At 57.6% G+C, this 25,414-nt stretch overlaps 1 protein-coding gene across 1 annotated transcript; it reads right to left on the bottom strand.

Moving 5' to 3' along the window:
- Positions 1 to 260: 260 nt before the first annotated feature.
- Positions 261 to 25,356, bottom strand: ALS2CL (ALS2 C-terminal like). Its single transcript, XM_011939228.1, has 26 exons — positions 25,189 to 25,356; positions 21,027 to 21,154; positions 19,461 to 19,659; positions 19,006 to 19,071; positions 18,379 to 18,544; positions 17,704 to 17,835; positions 16,940 to 17,059; positions 15,409 to 15,467; positions 15,205 to 15,271; positions 14,520 to 14,716; positions 13,425 to 13,490; positions 12,899 to 12,997; positions 12,646 to 12,807; positions 11,830 to 11,941; positions 10,612 to 10,689; positions 9,642 to 9,772; positions 8,225 to 8,398; positions 8,017 to 8,113; positions 7,620 to 7,777; positions 6,995 to 7,063; positions 5,936 to 6,109; positions 4,693 to 4,735; positions 3,194 to 3,255; positions 2,938 to 3,087; positions 2,542 to 2,638; positions 261 to 2,118 (listed from the first exon to the last, which is right to left on the bottom strand). The coding sequence occupies exons 2-26, from the start codon at positions 21,127 to 21,129 to the stop codon at positions 2,038 to 2,040; spliced, it is 2,862 nt and encodes a 953-aa protein (XP_011794618.1). The 5' UTR covers positions 21,130 to 21,154; positions 25,189 to 25,356; the 3' UTR covers positions 261 to 2,037.
- Positions 25,357 to 25,414: the final 58 nt, after the last annotated feature.

Below are 25,414 nucleotides of genomic sequence, written 5' to 3'. Positions count from 1 at the left end.
GAATTTTGTTGTAAGGGTCTGATATAGCCCTGTCTGCCCTTGGACTCTTCCAGGACCCTTTCAAAACGCTTCAGCCCCCAAGGCTCTGTCCAGAGGCTCTTATTTATTTATTTTTATTTTTGAGGCAGGGTCTCATTTTGTCACCCAGGATTGAGTGCAGTGGTGCGATCTCGGCTCACTGCGACTTCCACCTTCCAGGCTCTGGGATCTTCCCACCTCAGCCTACCGAGTAGCTGGGACCACAGGCACACACCAGCACACCCAGCTAATTATTTTATTTATTTTTGTAGAGACAGGGTCTCACTATATTGCCCAGGCTGGTCTTGAACTCTCAGGTTCCAGCAATCTTCCTGCCTCAGCCTCCCAAAGTGAGCCACTGTGCCCATCCAGAGGCTCCAGTTCCACCGGTGTTGGGTGAGGCCTAGTGAGAGGGTGGGCAGAGGGCCTTGTTGAATCTGAACTGCAGCAAGGGCTCGCAAATCTCAAAGGAGGCAGGGAAGTATTCTGGGGTTCCATCAGCATCGCATGAACTCAGGGCTGGCTGCATTTGAGGGCAGGGTCAGGCTGTCCTCATTTGTCAGGGGACAAGAGCTGGCTGATGCCAGTTGGAAAGGATAGAATCCTAGTGAGCTGCCCAGTCCCAGTAAGCATGAGTGCCTGTGCACCCTGCACTCCTCGCTCTTCCACAGTTCCATCCCCTTCCTGGGGGTGTTGCAGGCTCCTGGCAGAACCAGAGCCCGTGCCCTGCAATTGGGCTGGCACATTTAGTGGAACCAGCCAGAGAAATGCTCTCCCTCCTTCACGGGGAGGTGGTGGCAAACAGAGGCACCAGGCTCTCTCTGCCCACTTCTCACATCATTTCTGGGATTCTGTGGGTGCCCTCTGCCCCAAGGCTACTGCTGGGGACTCAGGTGTGGCTGGACTTTCCAGAGCCTCCCTCAACCCTCCCCTCATAGGCTGAGGTCAGTACTTCATTTGGGGGAGCCACAACCAGAGCCAGGAGCCTGACTTGCTCAGGGCCTAGGGAGTGGGACCAGGAGCGATCCAGCTTCTTCTCCAGAGCTGCACCCTACACAAATCCACCCTCTCCCTGTGCTTCGCCCTGGACCCTTTCAGAACACATCACAGTGCCTGTCATCATGCAGATCCTGTTAGGGCAGAGGGAGACCCTGCCTGTCACCCGGCACAAGTCCCTCAATGTGGGGAAGAGAAACTGAGGCCCAACAGGAATGAAGCTGCCCCAAGACCCAGCTGCTGCCTCTCTTGGTCCCACACTAGAACCGCTGTTTAAATAAAGTCCTCCCCTCCCAAAGGTACCCCTGCTCCTCAACCACAGCAGAGTCTAAGGGTTTATTGGTCAGGGCCCAGGCAGATGTCATGTGCCCCTGCTGTCCCCCCGCAGGCCCACAGAGGTCACAGGTGAATGATTCACAGGCCACTTGGGGTGTGCTGGCAGTGAGGGTTTGCCCACCCCCTGCCCCAGCTTGCTCCAGTGCCGCCATTGATGTCATGGGTACACGGCCTGCAGTTCACAGACCTCCAGGCCCACCCTGCGGACTGCATGCCCAGCGAGGCTTAGAGCCTGCCAGAGGTCAGGACAGCCCAGCAGACTGAAGTCAGTCTTCTGAAAGGACTCTGGAATTCAGCAAAATGGATGGAAGGTCCTTTACAGCGTACTCACTCCACCATTTACAGATGGCGGCACTGAGGCCCAGAGAGGCTCTGCAACTTGGGAGAAAGGCTCAGGCTAAGAGAAGTCAGGGGCTCCTCACCCCTAGCCTGTGAGCTGCTGCAGATTCAGGGGTCATTGGAGATGGGCTAGTGGCCAAGGGAAAACCACCATGTCCAGGGCCACACCCATCACCCCTCACCCTCATCCCAGTCAGGGCAGCAGCAGCATCTTCCTGTGCAAAACAAAATGCTCATCTCCTCCAAGAGCTGCTTCCAAGGGCCTGTCTCCTGCCCTTTGCCTTGGGTAATGAGGGACAGGCCAGCAATGCCCTGCTCCGCTCTGCAGTCTGTCCAGGAAAGGCCAAGCTACCAGAGCTCCCTGCAGTGCCAGTGGCCAGGTAAGCGGTGCAGCCTCATATCTTCTTTCTGGATGTGCTCATAACAGGACTGGCGGGAGAGAGGCAAGGCTGGGGCCAGCTGACCTGCCTGATCCCAACCACATGCACAGGATCTAAGGCCCAATAGCTGTGTGTACCCACCTCCCAACCCAGAGGAGGCGCGTCTCCAACTCAGCCCTCAGCCACAGTCTGCGAGGAAAATGGGGCCCTTCCTCTCCCACTGTGCTTGGGAACGCAGCCTGCAGCAATCATGGCCTCAGGGTCCCCAGGGCTGGGATGCACTGTGGGACCCCTCCCTGGCTCCTTTAATAAGAGCAGGATCAGGGACACTGTGAGGACCCTTCCCAGAGTCACACATGAGCTGTGAATTTGAGCTCCCTCCCACGATGGTGCCATGATGTCTGGGAAGGGAAAAGGGTCTGCCCCAGGGGCCAGGGCATTTCCACCTCGGCCCACAGCCCCTGTGCCTCACCTCCAAGGCCGTGAGCAGGAAGTCATACAGGCCTCCTGTGTGGTTGGGGTCCATCATGTCACGGATCAGGTGGATCTCAGCTCCCAGGTGCTGAATTCTGGAGAACACCGTCCCACCAAGAGATCGAGGGAGACAAGAAGAGGGCTGTCATGGACAGGCAGCTGGGAAGGAGCCCTGGCCTGGATGGCTGGACACCTGGGGTGTGGTTCTCACTCTGCCTCTAGCACCCCAGCACCCTGGCTGGGACCCTCCCTTTTCTGGGCCTTGGCTTTTCCATCTGTACTGAGAGAAGCTGCATCCATAAACCCTGGGGTTCAGAGGTGTCAGAGGATATCATGGTGGGGGTAGGACCCTGCCCCTGCCCTGCACCCCCAGTTCCCAGCCTGTCTGCTTCACCGGGCGCGTGACACCACGTAGATGAGAAGCGGCAGCAGGTCGTCCATGGGCAGCTTGTACTCCCGGCCCAGCACCCGCGACACCGTGCCCTCAATTTCCCCGTATGTCCTCTCCAGCACCTCCAGCTTCTCCCGTGGGTCCACCGTGGTCCTGCAGCAGGGTAGCTGGCTCCAGATCAAGGACCTTGGTTCAGTCCCAACCAGGAGCACCCCACACTCTGCCTCCGGATCCCCAACCCACTATGGCTCACACTCACATGATCTTCTGCAGGCACTCGGTGGCTGACAGGAAACACTTGTCCCTGACCAGGGAGTACCTCTGCATGGTGGAGGGAGTGGGCTGGATGAGGCCATGGCCCACCAGCTCTGACATCCCCTCCTTTCCAGGGCCGGGCCTGAGTCCCCTGCCACCCTCCCCTTCACTGCCAGCTTTAGTGCAGCCCCACCCTGAGGACTGAGTGACCCAGGCCAGATCACAGCTCCACTATGGGCCTCAGTTTGTGCAACCATAAAACGGGGGGAATAGTCTCCAGGAGGTTGGGAGGATCCAAATGGATAAAAAGATAATAATCATAACAGGCACTGGCCGCTGGGTGCCGCCCAGTTCTGAGTGCCTGTGTTGATGGTTCTCAAACCCAAGGGCTTAGTGAAACACAGGTTCCCGGACCCACTCCCCGTGCTTCTGACTCGGTAGGTCTGAGGCAGGTCCAAGAATCTGCTTTCCTAACAGGCTCCCAGATGATCCTAATGCTGCCAGCCTGGCAGACAAATTTTGAAAACAGCTGCCTCATGTGCCCACTTCACTCTCACAACAATTTTGAGGTGGTTCTGGCCAAGTGCCGTGGCTCACGCCTATAATTCCACCACTTTGGGAGGCCGAGGCGGGCAGATCACCTAAAGTCAGGAGTTTGAGACAAGCCTGGCCAACATGGTGAAATCCTGTCTCTACCAAAAATACAAAAACTAGCCAGGCGTGGTGGCACGTGCCTGTAATCCCAGCTACTCGGGGGGCTGAGGCAGGAGAATCACTTCCACCTGGGAAGCGGAGGTTGCAGTGAGCCGAGATTGTGCCACTGCACTCCAGCCTGGACGACAGAGCAAGACTCCATCTCAAAAGATAAATAAATAAAGGCCAGGTGCTGTGGCTCACGCCTGTAATCCCAGCACTTTGGGAGGCCGAGGCAGGCAGATCAGTTGAGGTCAGGAGCTTGAGACCGGCCTGGCCAACATGATGAAACCCTGTCTCTACTAAAAATATAAAAATTAGCTGGGCGTGGTAGTGGGCACCTGGCAGGCACCTGTAATCCCAGCTACTCAGGAGGCTGAGGCAGGATAATCACTTAAACCCAGGAGGCGGAGGTTGCAGTGAGCTGAGATCACACCACTGCATTCTAACCTGGGCGACAAAATGAGACTTTTTCTCGAAATATAAATAAAGTAATTAATTAATTAAGAATTCGGAAGTTGTTCTAGTGTTGGCTCCCTTTCACCGATGAGGCAACTGAGGCACAGTGCACGAGCCTCTTGCACACGGTCACACAGCCAGGTAAAAACCTATGTTTGAGCCTGGTGGTTATAAGCCAGCAGCTTACCTCCACCACACTGGGAAGTCAGAATGGCAGTGTCTCCTCCCAACCCACCCTGCCCCTCCCTAGCTCCTCTGCAGCCTCCGCCCAGCAATTGTGAGGCGAAGCGCTCCTCAAAGACCGCAGGGCCTCTGGGGGCCCCTGGCTCGGGGTTCTGGCCTCCCTCTCACCTGATTGCTCGTCAGTGTGAGGTCCTTGAGGGGCCACAAGTGCCTGAAATCGAAAAAGTGAGACAGGAAGCTTTGCCTGGACAAGGGGCAGAGTCTGAGGTCAGAGGGCAAATTCCCTGTGCCACTGTGTCCCCCAGCAGAGCTGGGTCCTAGAAAGGGGAAGGAGGTCAGCTCAGGTCATGGGAAGGACGGAAGGATTCCTGGAGAAGGCAGCACTCCAGAAGCTCCAGGGAGATAAGGGTGGCCCAGAGGCTTGTATGAGCCAGGTCATGGTGACCAGCACAGAGGGAGGGCTGAAGAGACTGCACTCCATCCAGGAGGCTCTGCTGAGCCAGCACAGGGCCGTGAGCAGGGGGATGCAGCCCTCACACAGCACAGCTGGAGGCTGGTGTGGGGAAGCGACACCGAGGCGGTGAGGGAGGTGGGGCACGCTTGGGAAGCACTGGCAGCCAGGTCTCTAGGCCGGTGGCTGGTCAGATGCAAGACACAGTCACCAAGATAGAGGAAGAAACAGGGATTTGCAGTATGGGTGGGAAGCACCATCCCTGTGTAACAAAGGAGACCTGGATGTGGGAGCAGAGAGAGTGCCCGTGCCCTCTAATGGGGACAGTGGGGTCACTTGTGGCATCAGTGGATAGACGGGACACTGAAGTGAAAGGATGTTTTGGAGACCGAGGGTGGAAGGGAGGCCCTGGGGTGTGGTAAACACCTCCCGACTTGCACCCAGAGCAGTCTTCGCTTTCCCCTGAGGGACCTCCTCTCCCCTACTCTCAGCCCAAGTGCTCAGAGCCGGTGACCTTGCCCCAGCTTCAGCAGTGGATATTCAGGCAGGCCTGGTCACTCACGGCTGGCATTCAGGGGTGGGCTCAAGACCCAAGCTGAGCCAGCGAGGGACGTCAGGGGCTCTGTAGAGGCTGTTGGAAGGCAATGCCAGCTCCTCTATGGGGACTCTGGGAGTGAGCTAGGAGGGTATGAACCTTGAGAGGTTGGTGCTTATGGTGTCTGTCACCACAAGGGGCAGCCTGAGAAGGACCAACAGAGAGAAATGGAAGGTGATTCCCTCTGTCGTTAAGTTGAACACCTAGATCCAGCCACACCCGAATGCATAAGCTTAGAACTTGGTGGGTACATGAACCTATCAACCCCAGCCCCACCTTTAGGTTGAAGACTATCCGAGTCGAGTCTGTGTCACCTGCTATGCTAGAGTCCTGGTTAACACAGCACAGGGGAAGGGAAGGCTTACTTCTGCACATCCAGGAACTCCAGCAGTTGGGTATCGGGAAAGAGGCTCAAGTTGGCGATGCCTTGGCTGTAGAAGCTGTCCTCCCGCTCATGAAGCAGCAGGTAGAGCGTGAAGAGCTCTGAGTAGAAGCTGGGCAGCATGAGGGGCAGCACCAATCCATGTACCTGGAGGTCTCTGATGGGGAGACCGGAACAGGTTGGGATGAGCAAGGTGGGGTCTAGGATTACTACTAGGAGTCACCTCTCAAAGAGCTCCTAGTTCCACAAGAAACAGTGTCCCGGCCTCCAGCCTCCTCCTCCCCAGAAAACCTTTTCCAAGCCTGTTCTCAGTCATGATTTGCCCAATTCAATTCATAACTTCATTCCCTCCTTTGACTTTGACAACCAAGATGGCAGGTGGGACAGGAGTTTGATCCCCATTTGACTGAAAGCAAAACCAGGGCCCCAGATGGGTCAGCAACTTGCAGCCAAGCTCTCAGCAGCCATTCCAGGCTGATTGAGTTCCACCTCCTGGTTTGCTGTGCTAGGACTCCAGGCGGGGAGTTCTCCCTCATGTCTAACTAACCCCATCTCCCTTGCCTCCTACAATGCAGTGACAGGAAGGCCTCTCTGATCAGGAACATCTTCAGGTCTGGAATCTAAAGACAAATTGTAAGGTTTGCTCCAGGGACTGGGGGAGACAGATTTAATGACCCACCTAACTCCTATATAACCTCAGACTCATCCCTACCAGCCCTTGGTTTCCCTATCTGTGTGCAAGGAGAAGAGGGTGCCTCGGGGAGCTACTCACCCTCTGCATGGGAAAGATGAGATTGGGATCACACATTTAGAATATAGATGCATTCAATGTATTGTAGCAGTGCCCCCTCCCTCTGGTTCCTCACAGAACAGAGGTCATGGGTCATTCTAATCCACAAACAACCAGTGCAGAGTCCTTGGTCAATAGAGTGAATGCCCAGCACTTCCCCACAAGCACCTCTTGCCCCAAGGGAGGTCCTAGGAGCAGACGCATGAGGCCTCCCTGGACTCGGCAGGCCCCAGGGAGGCCTGGGCCAGTCACCTTGTCTCTGTGTCTTCATCTTCCTCCAGGGCCTGGCCCTTGCGCTGTAAGGCAACTTGAAGCAGACCCCTGTGAGCCAATGAGAGAGAAATGGTGCGGCTGCCACCTCCCACAGAACTGGAGCTCCACCGCCAGTCAACAAAGGCAAGAGCAGGCAGCCTCTCAGAACTGTGGACACGGCCTGTAGGGTTCATCCTCTCAAACCACAGAAGTTAGAAGGCTGGAGCTCCAGGATGTTAGCCTGAGAATCCTGGAACCCCAGCAGCAGAAGGAACTATAGCATCTAAGGCTTCTATTTGCAGTGTTTCATGGGGTCACAGCCCAGCCTGGGACTGCAGGTGTGTTCTGAGTCTAGGGTCAAGCTCAGCCTACGGTGGGGTGAGAGTGCCCGGGGTCAGAGTCAGCCCAGGGCCTGGTTGGAACTTGGACTCTAGTTGAGGGCTGCAGCTGGGCCTTTGCTGCACCCTCTAACCCCTTTGCTCAGCAGCTGCACACTGACCAAGGCTCTGGTTTGTTGCTGAATCAGACACATGGCATTCCTCCCAGATTCAAGGCAGAACTGATGCCTGGAAAGGGCACACTGGTGTCACAGGGCAGTGGCTGTCCCATGTGCCAACGAGCTCACCTGTAGGCAGCCCAGAGTTCCCGGGCATGCTGCTTCACCTCCTCCTGGGCCAGCTCCTGAAGGTGCTTGTTGGCCCCAACACCCGCGTAGGTAGCCTGGAAGGTTAGCATCAGTGTCCGGAGCAGCTTTCCCAGAGGGTGCAGTGAGTTGCTCAGAGCCTGGGCCAGTGCGTAGGCAACGGAGAGAGACTAAGTGCCGGGGTCTGGAGCACAGCATGCCCACACCAGCCTCCCGACACTTCTCCTATCTCATAGACAGGAACACTGAGGCCCTCCGAGGACAAGGGACCCACAGGCCTGTCCCCTTCAGTCAGCACCCTGCTATGAAAAATCGGAGCCCTTCCCCACCAGAGGCAGGGAGAATGTCACCCCCTTGGCCACCCTGGCAGGGTTCTCACCTTCCTGAGGTACGGCTGCAGGGCCTTGGGTTCCCGGTGCTGTAGCAGCTCCTCCAGGATGTCTTCCATACTGCCCACACTGTCCTCAGGGGGGGTCCTGGGGACCACACACAGCGTCCCTCACCCACACCTGCACCCAGTTCCCTCCCCCCAGGAAGCCCTCCCCAGCCCACCCTGACCTGTGCATGTACACGCAGCTCGGCCTCACCTCTCACAGCACAGGTAATCCTGAGACTTGCGCAGCTCCCTGGAGCTCTGCACATCGAAGCCCAGCAGGGCCTCCTGCAGGTCCCTGGGGCAGCCAGCACACACAAAGTCCCGGAAGGGCCTGTAGACTCCCTGCCAGCGGCTTTCCACAGGGAAGGCACCCACGCCCAGCTGCCTGTGATGGGGATGGAGGGTGGGTGATGGGGCAGGGAGAGATGGAGCTGAGGTAGGCAAGACTCTGCCCAGGCCCTTGGAGGGGTGGGGGTACCAGCCTGGCCCAGGATCAAGCCCCAGGAAGGGTAGATGGATTGAACCATGCAGAGGGGGCTGACCTCCACAGCTCCAGGAGGAAGAGCAGCAGAGAAAGGGACAGAGACAATCTACCCTGAGACCAGAAGAGAGACAGAAGCGTATGGAATCCTGGAAAGATGGAGACAGAAAGGTGGGCAGATCTGAAGGCCAAGCCAGAGAGTGGGTCTTGGCCCAAGAGAGACCAGTGCCCAAAGTCTGGGATTCTCCTCCAAGACATCCCTCTCTGCCCTCCCTTACAGCCAGTTCCTTCCTACCGTTGATCCCACCTTGGCCAACAGGCTGGGGCCTGGCTGCATGTGTCTAATGGAGTCCTGCACTCCAGTGTCATGCTTGTAGGCTACATCCAGCCCACACCCACACCTGGGCTGGGGCCTGCCCCTAGGGATTGCTGTCCACTCCCAGCTCTTGCTGTCAGGGAGAAGCAGCTCGCAGGGACAACAGGCCAAGTAGTCAACTGTACTCCCTCCCTACATCTGAAATGCTGCCTGGGACCACTTCCCATTAGAACTGCCACCCACACAGATTCCTTCCTCTGTGCAATACTGAGTCTTCCTCAATAGACGCAACAACAGCAACCGTTTTCCAAGAAGGAACTCTGTCCCTACGGTAAAAGAAGTCTATCCTCCTCTCAAATACTCCTTGATAATGACTGTGATTCCACTTAGCAAGTTTCCTTCTTTACCTTGGCTGCCAGGAAACTCAGAGCCAGGCTTAATGATCAGTTGTAAATGTTGTAGGACATGTCTGCCTATCCCTTTCTTTTAAGGTTAACACATGCTCTTATTTTCTATATTTTTTTTTCCTGTATGTTTGGTTTGTAAACCGTATTGTATTCTTTAGAGACAAAAAAAAAAAAAAAAAAGCAGGACCTAAGCAAAGTCTACAAATAATATTTTTCCTACAGTTTTGTGGTGTACAGCATTATATCCACACAGCCTCTGATTCCAAGAGTCTCTGACTGGAGTTGTACACCCTGCGCTCTCTGGACTCTCTAGAGTGCTAAGAGGGGAGTGCAAAAAGGCCCCTCTGATGAGACGTGAGTCCTTGGGGTAGAAACACAGACATATCCCCAGATAGGCCCAGAGCCAAAGGGGCCAGGCACTCACCTCTTGCAGGTGCTGCTCGGGTCTGGTGGAAGGGCAGCTGTGTCCAGCACACCCTGTGTGTACAGTCCTCTCCCTGCCCCACTGCCAAACGAGCCCTCCAAGGTGAAGCCATTGGGGAAGGTGACCTTGCCCTGGGAGTCAGGAAAAGGAGCAGGAATGTCTGTCTGCCCAGTTACCCTTCCAGTCAATCATGACAGGCCACATGCCTGTCCATCAGTGTCAGAGAGGCTAAAGACTGATGAGTGGGCTTCCCGTCATCCATTCAAGCTGCCCCACACTGAGGGGTTCATAATCCTCTATGCCTGCCAGAGCCCCCACACCAACAGCTGTGCCCACGTCTCAGGGGCTCGCTCGCCTCTGAGGTAGGAAGAGGAGAGGGACGGAGAAGGGACTCACAGGCAAGAGTGGGGAGACCACCACTGAGGGGCTGGGGTGGGAGTAAGCCCAGGGACAGGCAACGCCTGAGGAGGGAGGTGTCTCACCGCATGGGGCTGTGCCATTCATAGCAACCCGATCTCCACCCCTTTGCTCCAGTCATTATGAAACCAAAACAACCCCTACATTTCCAAAGGCCCCAGCCGGGACACACTGCCTTCTCCTGGGTCAGCTCAAGGAGGCACACAATGAAGGCCAGTGCCTCCAGGGACAGCTGCTCCAGTCACTGGTGCTGGTGGAGGGCATGTATTCTGAACCAGGAGGGTACAGGGGGACACAGGCAGGAGACCACCGGTACCCTCTGGATAGCAGGCAAGGCCACTGCTCCCCTCTTACCTCACTCCAGAATCAATCGCAACTCTGTGGCAGGCTGCAGTCACTGTGCTCACCCCTTGGCTCTAAGGGAGGCGTAACAGGCCTTCCCTTGCCTGCTCCCCCATCTGCCTGTACCCCCAGCCCTGAGTCCGAGTGGGGAGATTACAGACCCCAGCCAAGGCTTTGGCAGGGTGTGGAGCGGGGCCTCGGTGGTCCTCACCTTCCCCATGAGGGTCAGGTCCCTGGTGAAGGTGCCCTCATACAGGGAGTCATCTTCAGAGAGGAGGATGCCTGGACCCTTGGGGAGAGGAAGCCAGGGAGGGTAGAAACGGTGGGTGAGGAAGGGCCAGGAAACTCAGGGTGGAGACAGATGGCAAAAGAAGGGAGGTGTGCCCTGACACACGGGGAGAGGAGCCCTGAGCCTCATCATGCCCCACAGGACTGTACCTAATTAGGACTCTAGCCTTTGGCCTGCTGAGCACCAGCCCCATGGACCCCATCCGTGGATTTCCCCAAATGACATCCTCTACCCTGGTTCCTCACCCCAGTGGCTTCTTCAGGAAGCCCTTGGGAGCTCAAGAAATGTGGAGCTTTCTCTGAAACATTCCTGCTTCCCTGCTTGTCACTGGCCCTGGGAATGGCAGAGCTGACCAGGCTCCCTTGCCCCATGGGCTGCTAGGAAGCTCAGAGCCGAAAGGGATACAATTAGTGTTCAGCTTATTTCCAAATCTATTTTGCGTACTTATTCTTCCCTTTTCTTCCTCTTTCCTCGAAGGCCTCCTTCAAGCCTTTCGAGAATGAAGTAGAGCATAAACAAACCAACAGACCGTAATAACAAGAGCAGCCATCAGCCAGAGCCCCACATTCCCCAAGCACCTGGAAGGGATTGGGTGAGGCAAACGTGGGAGTCCCAGGCTCAGCGGTGAGGCTCAGCAGACCAGGGTGTGAGTGTCAGCTCTGCCACTCAGTGAAGGTGACATGGAGCAGGTCCTCTGATCCCTCTGAGCCTCTCATTTGTCATTCACTAGGGACACACCAGGGATAATAATGACATCAACCTGCAGGGCTCTTAGGAGGATCCCACAGGATCAGGGTGGGAGCTTAGCCCAGAGCCAGGTGTCAAGTTAGGACTCTATGAATGTCAGCTAATGCATCATCACAAGTAAGCACTCAATTCTTGCTAGTTCACTGAATCTATGGTAAGTATTCTTAACCCGAGTTGCTGATGGGGAAACCAAGGTCAGGTAGAGCAGGGACTGGCCAGGGCCAGGGGAGGTGAGTGGTAGAGCTGGCTTCCTGCCCAGGTTCTGGCTCCCTCCAGCACCCAGGAACACAGACCCCTTTCCCATCCCTCCCCGAAAAGCCTCAGCTCAGCCTCAGGGCCCCCAGCAGGATTGGGGTGCAAAGAGAGGGGTAGCCCAGGACACACTCTGCTCACCACCGTCTTGTCCGCCTGGAAGGTGCCCTGGTAGCAAACACCCGCCTGGGTGACCACGACCCCTGGGCCATGGCGCTGACCAGCCTGCCACATGCCGATGTAGCGCTCGCCTCTGCAGGGAGAGGAATGTGGCCAGAGTTGGATCAGACTCATTCCCATGCACCTCCTGGGCACTCTGCTCGCACGGGGCGGCAGGGAGTGCAGATAAGGGGCAGTGACATCACCTGAATCCACTCAACAGACACAAGGCCAGAGAGGTCAGGACCCCCAAGAGGAACAGAGGGTAGAGGAGGGAGGCAGGCAGCCTGGGAAGGGCATCTGGGAGGCTTCTCTGTGGAGGCGGCAGGAAGGACAGGTGGAATAGGAGTGTATGCAAAGCCATGGAGGTAGGAGCATGTGATGGATACGTGGGGACTTCAGTGGTCCAGAAAGGCTGGAGGGGTACATAGGAGACGCAGCTGGGGTGAGGTTAGAGAAGCAGGCGAGGCCGTGATTGCCAGGCCAAAGATCCAGGGCTTTACCACACAGCCCAGAGAGCCAGCAAGGGCTGCAGTTTTTAGACGTGACAGAGCAGGGGGTCAGAAATGCCTCTCCAACACCATGAGGAGGGGTGAGGGTCAGGGGTGACCCTGCAGTCAGCATGACCAGGATTCCCTCAGCCTGAGCCTCCATGGCAACCGAGGGACTGGAGGGGAAGTGAGGGGCTTAGGAGAGACACAGCGGAGGACAAACGGGAGCCTGTGTCCTGCAACAATCTGGTCTGTGAGGGCCCTGTCCATCCCTCCGCCCTGGGAGTGGGGGCTGCAGGGCGCTCACCTGTTACCATCCTCCTCGATGCCATAGCCGCTCCTCTGGCCCCTCTCCCAGTGGCCCGTGTACCTGAAGGGCTGGGGGGCCTGCGGACCACTCTCAAAGACCCCAAATCCGTGTCGCAGGCCCTCCTGGAAGTAGCCTTTGTACACCTCATCGGTGCTGTACCTGGGGAGAGCCATCAACAGCGAACTCTGTCTCATGGAGCTCAGCTCAGAGGATGGGCCCATCCCACGAGCCCCCAACCAGGGTCACTTACTCACAGATGCCGTAGCCACACATGCTGCCTTCTCGCCAGTGGCACTTGTAACAGTCAAACCTGTCCTCAGAGGCCTGGGGCAGCAGGCGGATGCCGAAGCTGACAGCATGGTTGTGGGGATGGGGATCAGCCCTGACCTGAGACGCCCATCACACCTACTCCATGCCATCCAGGAGTATCCTGGCCCCCAAGGAGCCTTCGGGACAATAGGGAGACTCTCAGAGGCCCACAGTCTTCCTATTCTTCAAAGGGCCCCTCTCAGGACCCCTCCCTTCAGCCTGTCCCCGGGCACCATAGAGCACCTTTTGGCCTGTACCACTCCCTCCATGACCTCGAGCTCAGACGGGCCCCCTATTCAGGCCCTCGGTTCCCCTTCTGTACAGTGAGGCGGGCTGGACCAGATTGTCTCTAAGTTCCTCTTGAGGTTTGGGAATTCAGGATGGGGCCGGGCTGGCGACCACAGCAGGGGAGGAAAGCACTCCCCACCTATCACAAGCCTCCCAGCAGCAGCCCCAGCCAGCCTTACCCATGCTCCAGGCCCTGGCAGAAATTCCCCACGTGATTCCGCCCATCCGGCCATTTCAGGGTTCCCCTGGAACACAGTGGAGGTTCACGAGCCTCAGGCCCACCCATCCCTCAGCAACCTCACCACCTACTTTCTCAGACACCCTCCCTTTCTCTTTCCTTGGACTGGGCTCTCTGCACCAACCCAGCCTTCTTGTCTGAGCTCCAAACATTCCCTGCAGAAAGCCCCTTTAGCCCTTTGCTACCCCTGGCCCAATTGTACCAGCAGCCTCATGGGGCACACTCACCACATCCCAGAGGGAAAGCCCTGGAGACATCTAGGTTCCCTTTTTCCCTTGACCAACAGGAAGCTCAGAGCTAAGCATCAAGCTCAAGTTTAATGCTAGTCAGTGGGGTTTCTACCACCCTTCTCCCCACTTCTGTGTTTTTTCTGTCCCTCTGTTCATAAGTATTCTCAAGCCCTTTCTGAAAGGAGGCAGGGTATTAGAAACTAGCGGAGGCACTTGAGAGTGTGGCCTTGTGAGTCCTTTCCACTCTCTGGGTCTGTTTTCCCAACAGCGGCGTGGGGTGGGGCCACTTGCTCTGTAAAGGCTTGCCTGTCTATGGGGTCACACAGACCTGTGATTGAGGCCGAGTCACCCCATCATTTGCCCTGAGACCTTGGGCAGGTCATGCCCATCACTGGGCCTCAGTGTCTGTACCTATGAAATGGGTAAAAGCACTCCATACAGAGTGTCTTTATGAGGACCAACGGTGATAGAATGTGTGCAAGCCATTTCACCACCACCAGACATCCGGTATGGATGTGAGAATTATTCTCCCACCCTCCTAAGAATGGAATGGCACCTGCAGGCTCTAAGGCCAGGGCATGGTAGCTGCCCCTTGTCCTCTAGTGTCACCATCAAGACTTTATTTGGCACAGACCGTCTCTGGGCCAGGCCCAGTCCGAGAGGACTTAAAAGGCAATCTGAGAATTGACTGTCCACAAAGAGTAACTGCTCCTGGTGCATGTCCTGAGACAGTTAGGTTTGTGTGTTGCTCTCTGCCCCCACCCCCACGGAGCCCCACCTTGCCACCCAGAGCTCCAGCCACTCACTTGCCGTGGGGCCGGGCCCTGCACCACTCGCCCTCGTAGGTGGCCTGGCAGAGCCGGCCCCCTGCGCGGAAGGTATATTCTGCGCAGCGGCAGGCAGGAGGCTCGGAGGGCTCCAGGCCAGCCCCCAGCACAGGGAAGTCCTTCTTCCCACGCAGGACCTGGCGAACAGCCTGGGTCACCTTCCACTGCCAGACTGCCTGGTGGGAGGGGAAAATGGGGAAGGGATCACTGCTGCTGGAGGCTTTCCCTCCAAGAAGCCTTCTAGGGTAGCTCCAGGTACCACCCCTCCACCCTCCACCCCCACTCCGTTTTGTCACCTGGGGGGCCCTTCAACTGCTCCCTGCTGCCCTCTGGGGCCCCCACCCAGCCTGAGATCCTCCTCTGCAGTTGCAGGGCCTGCCCAGAGGACAAACAAGACCTCAGGGCAGGGATCAACACAGGACCCAGTTCTGTCTTTAGAAAGAAAAATACCCTGTTCTTTTTGGCATTCTAATGCCTGACCCTGATTTCCTCTCACCAGGTCGCCTTCTAATGCCTGACCCCGATTTCCTCTGACCAGGTCCCCAGAGGCCTGCCAGACACTCACTGGCACTCCTGTGGGGCCCTGCAGGGTTGCATACTTCTGCCCTCTTCCTACCTTGTCCTCTGACCCCACTCCCGCAGTTGGCAGCTCACCCACACTCACCTGGCCCTGGGAGTCCTTGGCACAAAAGGAGAACTCTTCTTCAGGCGTGAGGAGGTGAAACGTGCACCTAGACAGATGGAGGTGACGAGTAGGCCCCAGCTCTGTCCAGAAGGGTGGAGGGGCCCAAGCCAGAGTACCAGGGTGTGGGCAGGTGTCATGGGGGTAAAGGGAAGGTCTGGGGTGTCAGCCGAGGGGGTCGCTCACCCGTCCTGCCCAGGATCCACCCACACCAGCTTCAGATCAAAGGTGTGGATGTTGTGGCCCTGGAAGAGGACGGACACAGGCGTCATCCGGAGCCCAGGACAGATGCTCACCTACCCCCTGGCCCAGGCTTGCCCCAAGCTCAACCCTGCATGGCCACCGAGGCTATTCTGCCCAGCACGTCCAGCACTGAGTCCCTCTCACCCCTGGCTTGCTCCCCACCTCAGGGACAGCTGCTCCATGTCCCTTCTACCCCAGGGCTTGGCCAGTAACTCGGAACCAGCCTCTAGCCCCCTGTGGCCACTAGAGTGGTCTGGAAATGAAGCTGGGAACTGGTCAACCCCTGCTGGAAACCTCTCTACGGCTCCTACTACCTGGGGGTTGAGACACTGCTGAGCCTAACATTTGAGACCTCACAGACCACCACGCCATCACGACCACTCCGCAATCACACCTTCACGAGCTTGCCCCGACCTCTCCTCACGGTGAACCTTTGCTCCTGCTGTTCCTTCTACCCGGAATGCCATCCTGATCTGAGAGCCAGAAAAAAAGCCCCTTCCTATGGGAAGATTTTGTGTAGCAACTTCCTGCCTGGCCCAGTCAGGCCAATCACTGCTCCATACCAGGACAAGGAGGAGGTGGTAGGCCCAGGCCTGAGGGGTGAGGAGGAGCTTGCCAGCCGCAGGCCACGGACAAGAGACGGCCCACCAGACACAACAGCATGTTCAAAGGTCCAGCGGTGGGAGAGGGCTAGCACAGGGAAGGGGCAGTAGCTCATCAGTGTACTGGAGCGGAGTGTGAAGTTGGGAGTGGAGGGGAATTCAAACTAAATTAGAACCAACCCCAAAATCAGGCTTCAGGGGACACAGGTCTAAGCTGGGCAGCAGCTTCCTGCCGGGCCTCTGCCACCTGTCTGCAAGGGGGCTCCAGGCCAACCTTCTAAGGGGCAGAGAAGGCAGTGTTGTGGACCTCACCAGGACAACATGATTTTGGGGGGATGAGCCAGAGTTGGTGACTGGCCATGTAACAATTCCCAGCCCCAGGCCTGGCTCCCTCCTGACTTCCACAATGCTGAAAGCCCAGGCACTGCTCCTGTGGGGTACTTTTCTCTAGAAGCCTTCTCATCCAGCCCTCCTTAGTCACCCCTCAGTCACCCATGACTTCCTGTCGGGTTCCTCTCTCATTTGAGTACAATGGGAACTAAGAGTTGTCTGGTGTCTACTGTAGAACAAACTCACTAATGATGACCCCACATTCCAGATGGGAAAACGAAGGTGAAGACATGTAACCAAGGACACCAGCTGGGAAGGGCTGAAGCCGGGACAAACCTTGGACCAAATTTCCATTCAGCCCATGCTCCCCTGGGGACAGCTCCAGCGGACCGCCCCTCCCCAACACAATGCCTTTCTGTCCCTGACTGTCCCTCCAAGCCCACGTTTTCAGTCCCAGTAGCGTGCCCCTCTCCTGCTCCTTTTCCGACCAGATCCCAGAACCTTACTGTGGCCCTAAGACCTCAGGTCAGCCCCACCCCCACCTGCAGCAGGACGAGGGCATCATCAAAGAGCAGCACACGCTCAGCCCGCAGCGGTGCGACCGTCACGGGTACGTCCTGGCTGTCCTGAAGGAGTCTGTGAGCAGGGGTGCAGAGCACATCCTGGTGGGGCAAAGAGGACAGTACAAGGCTTAGGCACCTCTCCCTGCAAACTGGCAGCCACTCTGCCACCTCCCCCTGTACCCCAGGCACCCCCGACAGACCCCCTCCAGGAGACTTGGAGTGATGGACAGAAATGCACTGATGATACATTCCTGGCTCTCTTGAAGCTTCAGTGTCCCCTCCCACACCTCTGTGCCATGGCCCCAGCCATTCCCCTATCAGTCCTCTCCCAGTACTCCGTCACCCCTGCCTCCCTTCCGCAATTCTCATTCCTCCACCCAGTCTCCTAATTCTCCACACCAGGTCCAAGCCTCAGGGCCCAGGGGACTCTCCTCCCTGCAGGGGCAATTCATGCCGTGGTGGGCAGTGACGCAAGGGTGTGATCAGTGACATCCCCAAGCGAGAGGCAATCTGCTGATTGCCTCTTTCCTAGGCCAGGTCAGGGTCTGGCCCAGGACAAGCTCAGCAGACAGATAAGAATGGCTGGACAGAGGGACTTTACGGCCTCCTGCTTCAGCCATCACTCCCCCTTCCATATGGGGAAACTGATACCCGGAGAATACAGCAAGCAGCTCAAGGACCCCAACAGCTCCATGCCCAAAAAGGACCCCCCTCCCTAACTGCCCCTCAGGCCCCCAACTCACCCTCGGCCGGCCTCTCAGGGTGTGCCAGAGAGCCTGTGTGGCTGCAGCCTGGTCCAACGCCTGCTTCATGAAGGACTGCAGGTTCCCAAAGAGGGTGACTGCGTTCACCACCAGCTCCTGGGTTGGGTGATGCTGAAGGGGGACAGGGCAGCCAGTGAGCAGGGAGCTTATTGGAATCTTCCCTAGCCCATTCCTGGTCCTGGCTGGTCAAGAGGCCTGAATCTAGGCCAGACTTTGCCCTTTTCTCCCTGACAGCTCCTCTTCTGCTGGTGGGGCAGTGGGTAGAATGTGAAGGTGCTTCCCCAGCTCGGCCCTGGGCCCACGTGTCCTCACTCCCAACACATGATTCTACCCCTGCTCTCTGGGTCTCTGCTGGCTCTACCAGGGCAGGCCCACGTGCCTCAGACACCGCAGGGAAGGGCAGTGCTGTCATCCACTAAGATTCTCTCAGGCAGAACCATGTCTTCGGACCCCCTCTTCAGGGCTGGACCATGTCCCCCATGTCCCCTGGAAACCCCAGGACAGGACTGTAACTCCCTCAACTCTCTCCCATCCCCCGGCATGGCTGAGTCCTTCTTGTACTAGCGTTCCTGAGTACAGGCTGAGTCCCCTGAGTCTGGGCTCTATCCCTCCCTTCCCTCGGCTTCCCCACATGCTGCTGCCCTTGGTACCCACCTCCCCAATGGTGTCCCCGAGGCTCAGCAGGAGGACCACATACTGTTGCACGTGATGGGTGAGTGGCTGGTGGAGGGCCTGGCCTGGTGATGCGCCCACCGAGCCCTCTGAGCTCACACCTGACAACAGCTGCCGCAGCGCCTTCTGCTGGCCCCGCCAGTACTCGCTGTGTGCAGAGAGGGCCACACACCACCTTCACCCCTTCCTCCATTCCTGCACCCACACCGCCACCTCCCTGCCCCAGCTAATGCCCCCAGACCCCAAGGCCAGCCCCAGGCTCAAAACCTCTACCCTGTCAGATCAACACAGTACCCGAGTTACCCTCACAGGTTTAGGAGCAATATCTCAGTGTGAAGGGATTGCTGGTCACAACCATCCACCCTGAAGGGACGCCCCTCCTTCCCCGCCCCAAGGCCAGCCCAGCTGGAGTGGGTCTGGATTCTGTTCCTGGCCTCACTGGGCCTTTCTCTTCCAGTGTGGATCAGTGCAGACTTGTAGAGCCAGGAGTCCTCCAGGATGAGTCGTGGGCTGTGACACCCACTGCTCTGGGGAGGGGGCTTCCCTGACCCCACCCTCACTCAGGCACTCCCGCCCCATCAGGGACCACTGCACCAGTCCTGTGCTCACCTTCTCCTCTTTGCTGCCTTCTGGAAGGCCTGCACCACCATGCAGCTTGTGTAGGATTCGATGTACCTGCAAACCCAGTCCTCAGCCCCAGAACTAAGCCCCTGGTCCCTGGATCCCCAGATCCCACCCACTAATCAGTTGCAGCCTTGAGGGCCCAGACAGTGACCTGGCTCTGGGCACTGGAGACCTCGACTCCTGGGCCAACAAGACAATTCTAACATACAGTCTCTCTTCCCTAGGAGGCCCCAAGCCTCAGGTCTGGAGTGTCTGAGCCTGCTGTCAGGTGAACACCCAAGCCCAGGTGAGGCTGACCCCAGGTGAGCACCAACAACGGACTGAGCCCAAACCTTCGCCTGAACCCTGATCCATGTGAGCCCCACCCCCAGGTGAACCTTAATGCCAGGTGGCACTCTGACACCAGGGCTGAGCCCCAGCCCCACCTCCAGTGGTCTTACTCTATGTGGGCCTGCAGTACACGGTCAGCACCTCGCAGCAGCAGCAGGGACTCCAGACCGGTGGAGTCTGGGTGGCGCAGCCTCTCCTGCAGTGAGTGCAGACTTTCCTCCGTCACCTCCCAGAGTTGCTGGGAGCTCTTGTGCAGCTGTTGCAAGAGCCGCAGGCACTCTCTGCCCCAGGGATCCGAGGGCTCTGGGGCTGGGGCGGGAGCATAGGCACACTGTGAGTGGAGGATGTGGGCTCTGTCTCCCAGGGAACATGCAGAAGCCCCGGGTGTTCACATGAGGGCCACCAGCACCTGCCAGCCCTGGAGCTGTGGCAGGATCTGCATCCCTGGGATCCGCAGGACAGAATTGGGGAACCCTAGAGCTGAGCAGGGGAAGGGCAGGCTGGAGCAGTGGGCAGCACCCTCGAGGAGGAAATAGGGGTGCACACCCACCTCCTCACTCAACAGGGACAACCCTGACCTGACAGCCTCAGGGAACTAAGTACATACACGAATTCCCCCCTGGCTCTGGGCTTCCTCATCCTGGACTCCTCAGATCCAGAATGTGGAGTCCACAGGGTCACACAGTCCTCTGCCATTTCACAGATGCACAGAGGCACCTGACCAAGGCCTCACAAGTGAGACCTAAGCTGGAAGTAAAACCTAGGCATCCTGTGTTCCAGTCAGTCTTGTTCCCCTCCCGGCACCACCAGGTGCTCTAGGTGGGAGCAAGATGAAAATTCAAGCAAACGGCAGTCTCTAGTCTTTTACCCTGGGAGATGAGGAATTCCATCTCTTTGCACAGCCTGGTCTGGGCTACAAGTAGGTTCATGGCCTGGCCCCTCAGGGTTCCTTTAAGAAAGGAGCAGTCTGACCTGGTGCAGTGGTTCATGCCTATAATCCCAGCACTTTGAAAGGCTGAAGCGGGTGGATCACTTGAGGTCAGGAGTTTGAGACCAGCCTGGCCAACATGGTAAAACCCCCGTCTCTACTGAAAATATGAAAATTATTATTATTATTTTTTTTTTTTTTTGAGACGGAGTCTCGCTCTGTCGCCCGGGCTGGAGTGCAGTGGCTGGATCTCAGCTCACTGCAAGCTCCGCCTCCCAGGTTCACGCCATTCTCCTGCCTCAGCCTCCGGAGTGGCTGGGACTACAGGTGCCCGCCACCTCGCCCGGCTAGTTTTTTGTATTTTTTTAGCAGAGACGGGGTTTCACCGTGTTAGCCAGGATGGTCTCGATCTCCTGACCTCGTGATCCACCCGTCTCGGCCTCCCAAAGGGCTGGGATTACAGGCTTGAGCCACCGTGCCCGGACGACCATTAGCCAGGCATGGTGGCAGGCATCTGTAATCCCAGCTACTCAGAAGGCTGAGGCACAGGAATCGCTTGAACATGGGAGGCGGAGGTTGCAGTGAGCCGAGATCGCACCACCTCCATCAGAAGATGCTGATACCAGGTGTCACCACTCCTATTTGAGGTTGAGAAAGCTGTGGCTCAGCAAGTCCAACAAGGTAGGACTCCTGTCCCTGGGATCATTCCTCAGTGCCCTTCCCTCCCCACTAGAGAGCCTAGACTCACCAGCTGGGAGCAGGGGCTGGAGGACATAGCTGTTGACATGGGCGAGGGTGGCTGAGAAGACCTCCTCCAGCCTCAGCAGGGCTGCCTCCTCAGGGTTGCACATGGCCAGGTGCCAGACTCAGGGCCTCCTATGTAGGGCACAGGTTACAGCTAGATAGCATGGGCAGGAGCAAGGCCAGTGCCCATCCTCTCAGGCAGGGTGCCCAGAAGCAAGGTCCATGACCACCCATATCAGAACTCAGCAGTGAGCCCATATCACCTCAAAGGGGAGTTCCTGGACTGGCCACTGACCCCTGCCTTGCTCCCTGCCTGGGCCCAGCTGAGGGGTCCTTGAAGGAGAGAGAGAGCTCAGAGCTGCCAAGGGAAGCAACCCTTTCTTCCCCAAAGGGTAGATGTTCTTTAAGCCCAGTTTGGCCTGCTCCTTCCTCTGCTCAAATACCCACCATGGATCCCAAGTGCCCAGGGTAGTGTTAGTGGTGCCCTAGTCTTGGCCCCTTTCCATCAAGTCTCCCCTCAGGGATTCTGCAGTCTCTATAAACAGGGCCATGCTGTCAGAGGAGCCCAGCCTTGTCCTCTGGCCCATGGTTCAGGACTCCTTGTCACCCAACAGGGCTGTGTACGCAAGGAGACTTTTTGAGGTATGGGGGAGTCTTGAGGCCTCCTGCTAGAGCCACGAAGGATGGTCAAGAAATGAAAAGGAAGGGAGGACCCAACAGGCAAGTAGGGGAACCCTGAGAGTAAAGGCTCATGGGTGTGAGGGCCCAGCCTCTGAGGGCGGCCCACCAAGCAGCACCCCAAAGGACCACAGCTTCGCTGTGCCTCAGTCGCCCATGGACAGCCATGGAAGACTTTAGAGCATGGTAATGATGGGATCCAAAGTAACATTTAGGGGAATAAACATATGACAGTTGCAGAGGAGATGGTGCCAGGCAGTGAGAGAGGGTTCAATGTAGATGGGAGCCTGGACCCTCCATGGTCCCCCAACCAGACAGAGGGATCACTGATCACAACCATCCACCCTGAAGGGGCGCCTGCTGGATGGATGGGGGCCCTTGGGATGGGCAGGTGAGCTTGAGCCTTGGGATTTTCTGCCCTGGAGTGAGAGGGACCTTCCAATTAGGCAGGCATCACCTGGGAATGTGGTGTCCTGCCTAAAGGGAGGGGCGAAGAGAGGCCTGGGCTCAAACCCACCCCTACAGCCAGGCTACAGCCTCTACTCCAGCAAAGCCCTCCCCCACCAGACCCTGGTACCCTCACTTGGCAAAGTTCATCTGCCCAAATGACCTGATCAGGTATCTGGGGCAGAGAGTTACAGGTCTTTTAGCCCAAGACCCACAGACTGTCTCTCTCCTTGTCTCTGACATGCTGGGCTTTGGAGTTAGCCAACCTGTGTGGGGCAGGGGACATAATCAGGGCGGTCAGTGATGGGCAGGTGACACAGGCAGACCTAAAAGGGTGAATGGGAAGGGGTCTCAGCCCTCCCTTCGCCACCCTGCCCCGAGAGTGCCATGGGGGCATCCCAGGCCCCTGGCAGAGCCTACAACTCCCAGTGAATTGGCTCTGGAATGGAGTGGGGCGGGTCCCTCAGAGCTCTGGCCAAGGGCCCAGGCCAGGCATTCCTGCCCCACCTTTCCTGCTACTGCTGCTTCGGAGGGTGAGGCTGCAGAGGGAGAGGCAGGAAGGGGAAGCCACCAGACACCCAGCTGCAACTTCTGTGCTGCAGCTTCTTCTCCCTCTGTGGGCCCCTGAGGCAGACCCAGGCCCCCAGGACACAGGGGGCTCCAGGTCAGTTCAGGCAGACCATGAAAGCCCAGCCAAGGGAATAGGGGTGCAGCCAGGCCCACCTAACTCTCACCCATGTCTCCCGAAACTGCTGGAATGGAAAGGCCCTTTGGGGATGACCTTTCCACTCTTAGCTGGCAGTCAACTGGGGTCTAAGCTAAGAGGTGAGGATATCCAAGGCTGGTTGGGGAGGTGGAAGAAAGGGTGAGGCTAGGATGGGAGATGCAGACCAAGAACCAGATTGGTGCAAGTTGAAAAGATACTGCAGTAAATAACTCGCTGTTAGGAAGACTTGAACACCAACATCCCTACACTCTCTGGGGGACCAGCACCACGACCCCAGGTGACACCATACCTTGGCAAGGAGCTCTCTGACCCTGGAGACAGCCTCTCCTCCTCAGGTTTCCTGTCCCTTGTCCCCACTGCTCAGTCTCAGCTGCTCCCCCAGGAGCAGCCCTCACCTGGCTGCTCCGCCCTGGCCATGCCTCAACTTATCCACAGCCTTACTCCTCTCTGTACCTCAGCCACCCCTCTCTGAAATGAGGGTTCAACAAGATCACAGCATTTTTTTCTTTTCATTTGTATTTCTTTCTATTTTTTCTTGTTTTGTTTTTTTAGAGATGGGATCTCACTATGTTGACCAGGCTGGTCTTGAACTCCTGGCCTCAAGTGATCATCCCATCTTGGCCTCCCAAAGCTCTGGGATTATAGGCGTGAGCCACTGCGCCCAGCCAAAGCAGATTACAGCTTTTCAAATTACTTAAGTCTCCCCTCAAAAGGACAAACAGGTGGAAGGGGGCTTCTCTGGGTGTGGGGATCTGGTTCTTAGACTCCACACCCCACAAAGCAGCCTACGACTACTGGGGTGAGTCCTCCAGACTCAAGTTGGCAACTGTTAATCTGGGAGTCTTCCACATCTGTGGCCCCAAAGGGATCTCTAACCCTGGGAAACCGAGTCACACCACCCAGAGGAACGGGCAGAAGTTAAGCATGGCTGTTAAGGCACTGGGTGGGGGGAAGGCTGTGGTGGAAGCTGGGATTCTAGTTAGGTGACCCTGAGGGGCCCAGCTCCCAGGCTAGGGAGTCTGGGGCTTCATCCTGGAAGTGATGAGGAGAGTGTAAGTGCAGGGGTGAAGTAGCGTGAATGTGCATGAGTGTGCACATTTGCAGGGCAGGAGGAAGAGGTGCTGAACCTTAATATGAGGAGGGTCCTGCAGGAGTACCCCCCTCCCCAACCCCTGTCCCATCCCTAAGCTTCCCCCTTCCAGTCAAGGGCATGACTTCCTCACCCTCTCCCTCTCTCCAGTTCCAAAGTTCCTTAGTGGCAGGCTGTGCCCAATGTACAGACGGGGAAACAGAGGCCCAGGAACAATGGGAGGGCCCAGAGACCCTATCTGTAGAACTTGTGCAGGGCTCAGACCCAGACCTCTGGCTCCAGCCCACCAGGTTCACCTAGCTAGATGGCTCAGAGAAGTTGGGCAACTCATCTGAGGCACAGAGCAAGATCCTGGCAGGGCCCTGCCTCATAGCTATCCTCAGGCAGCCCTGATGCTCCCCACGGAGTGGGGTGGGGTTGGGCGGGGTGAGGACAGAACTGGCCAGTCACGGCGTGCCCAGGTGAGTCAGCGGCTGCCCCTGTGGCACTCTAACCAGTAGCCAGACCTGGTCTCTCCTCTGCATTCCTGGCCTCTGTCCACACTAGGTCCCTCCGCGGCAGGGTCACTGGGGCCTCCCCTGTCCTCTCCCAGGTCTGCCTCCTCAGGTCCCTGACACACCTTGCCATGACACTCACTCACTCTGGTATTTCCTGGTCTGAACAGGCAGGGAAGTTCTGCCTTCTGTGGAGGCTTTTTCATGGGCTGCCGTGGAAGCCTCTTCGTTACCTGTTGTCCAGTGGGGGACAGTAGAGAGACGCACTGCCCAAGGGAGGGGGCACTGAAGTGTCACACCTGATCCCTCAGTCTCATGCTCGCCTCTCCCCGCTGCACCCTTCCCCGGCCCCTCCGTGGCTCCAAGCCTCTTGTCCTAGGCAAGCACCCCTCCCTGCTGTCGCATATGTCCCAGCTTCCCTTCCTCTCCCTGCCCAGGCACACACTCAGTCGCTGGAGTTTCCCAGACCCGAGCTCCTGTTCCGGCCGCCAGGCATTTGCCATGCCACTCCCATGCGAAGAGGCCACCTCCTGGAATCCCGGGTCGGGCCCTTCCGCCCTAACCAACCGGCGTCACCTCCTCCTGGCAGTCTCTCCTGCTGGCTGGGGCCCCGTGGCCCTGGCACCACGGCTCAGGTCAGGCCCGGGGCGCTGCCCCAAACCGGAGCCGGCTAGCAGCCAGGTAAGGAGGACTACGCTGTGAGCCCCGTGGGGACCGAAGGGGGTCTTACGAGGGATTCGGACGGCGGGGGGATGACTGCCGCTGGGACCAAGGAGCTGGGCGGGGACCGCGGCAGCCAAGAAGGCGGGAGCCCCCACCTGGACTGGCTAAGCGTGGAGCACAGACACCCGTCCGCAGACGCGCGCCCTCCGTCGCGCCCTTACCTGAGCGCTGTGGTTGCCCCGCGCCTGGAGTGCTCGCGCGGCTCCGAGCTCGCACCCCCACCCTGCCCCCTG

This window comes from Colobus angolensis, unplaced genomic scaffold, assembly GCF_000951035.1.
Source record: "Colobus angolensis palliatus isolate OR3802 unplaced genomic scaffold, Cang.pa_1.0 Scaffold18, whole genome shotgun sequence".
In the NCBI taxonomy this organism is placed as follows: domain Eukaryota; kingdom Metazoa; phylum Chordata; class Mammalia; order Primates; family Cercopithecidae; genus Colobus; species Colobus angolensis.
Note: the sequence above shows the minus strand (reverse complement) of the source record. Positions and strands in the feature narration are given on the sequence as shown.

Coding starts and splice junctions, on each gene's coding strand:
- ALS2CL (XM_011939228.1), bottom strand. CDS start 21,129: ATGTGCAACCCTGAGGAGGCAGCCCTGCTGAGGCTGGAGGAGGTCTTC. Junction 13,491..14,519: donor AGGGCCCGGCCCCACGGCAA/GTGAGTGGCTGG, acceptor ACTGTGTTCCAG/GGGAACCCTGAAATGGCCGG. Junction 10,690..11,829: donor TCCAGGCGGACAAGACGGTG/GTGAGCAGAGTG, acceptor CCTCTCCCCAAG/GGTCCAGGCATCCTCCTCTC.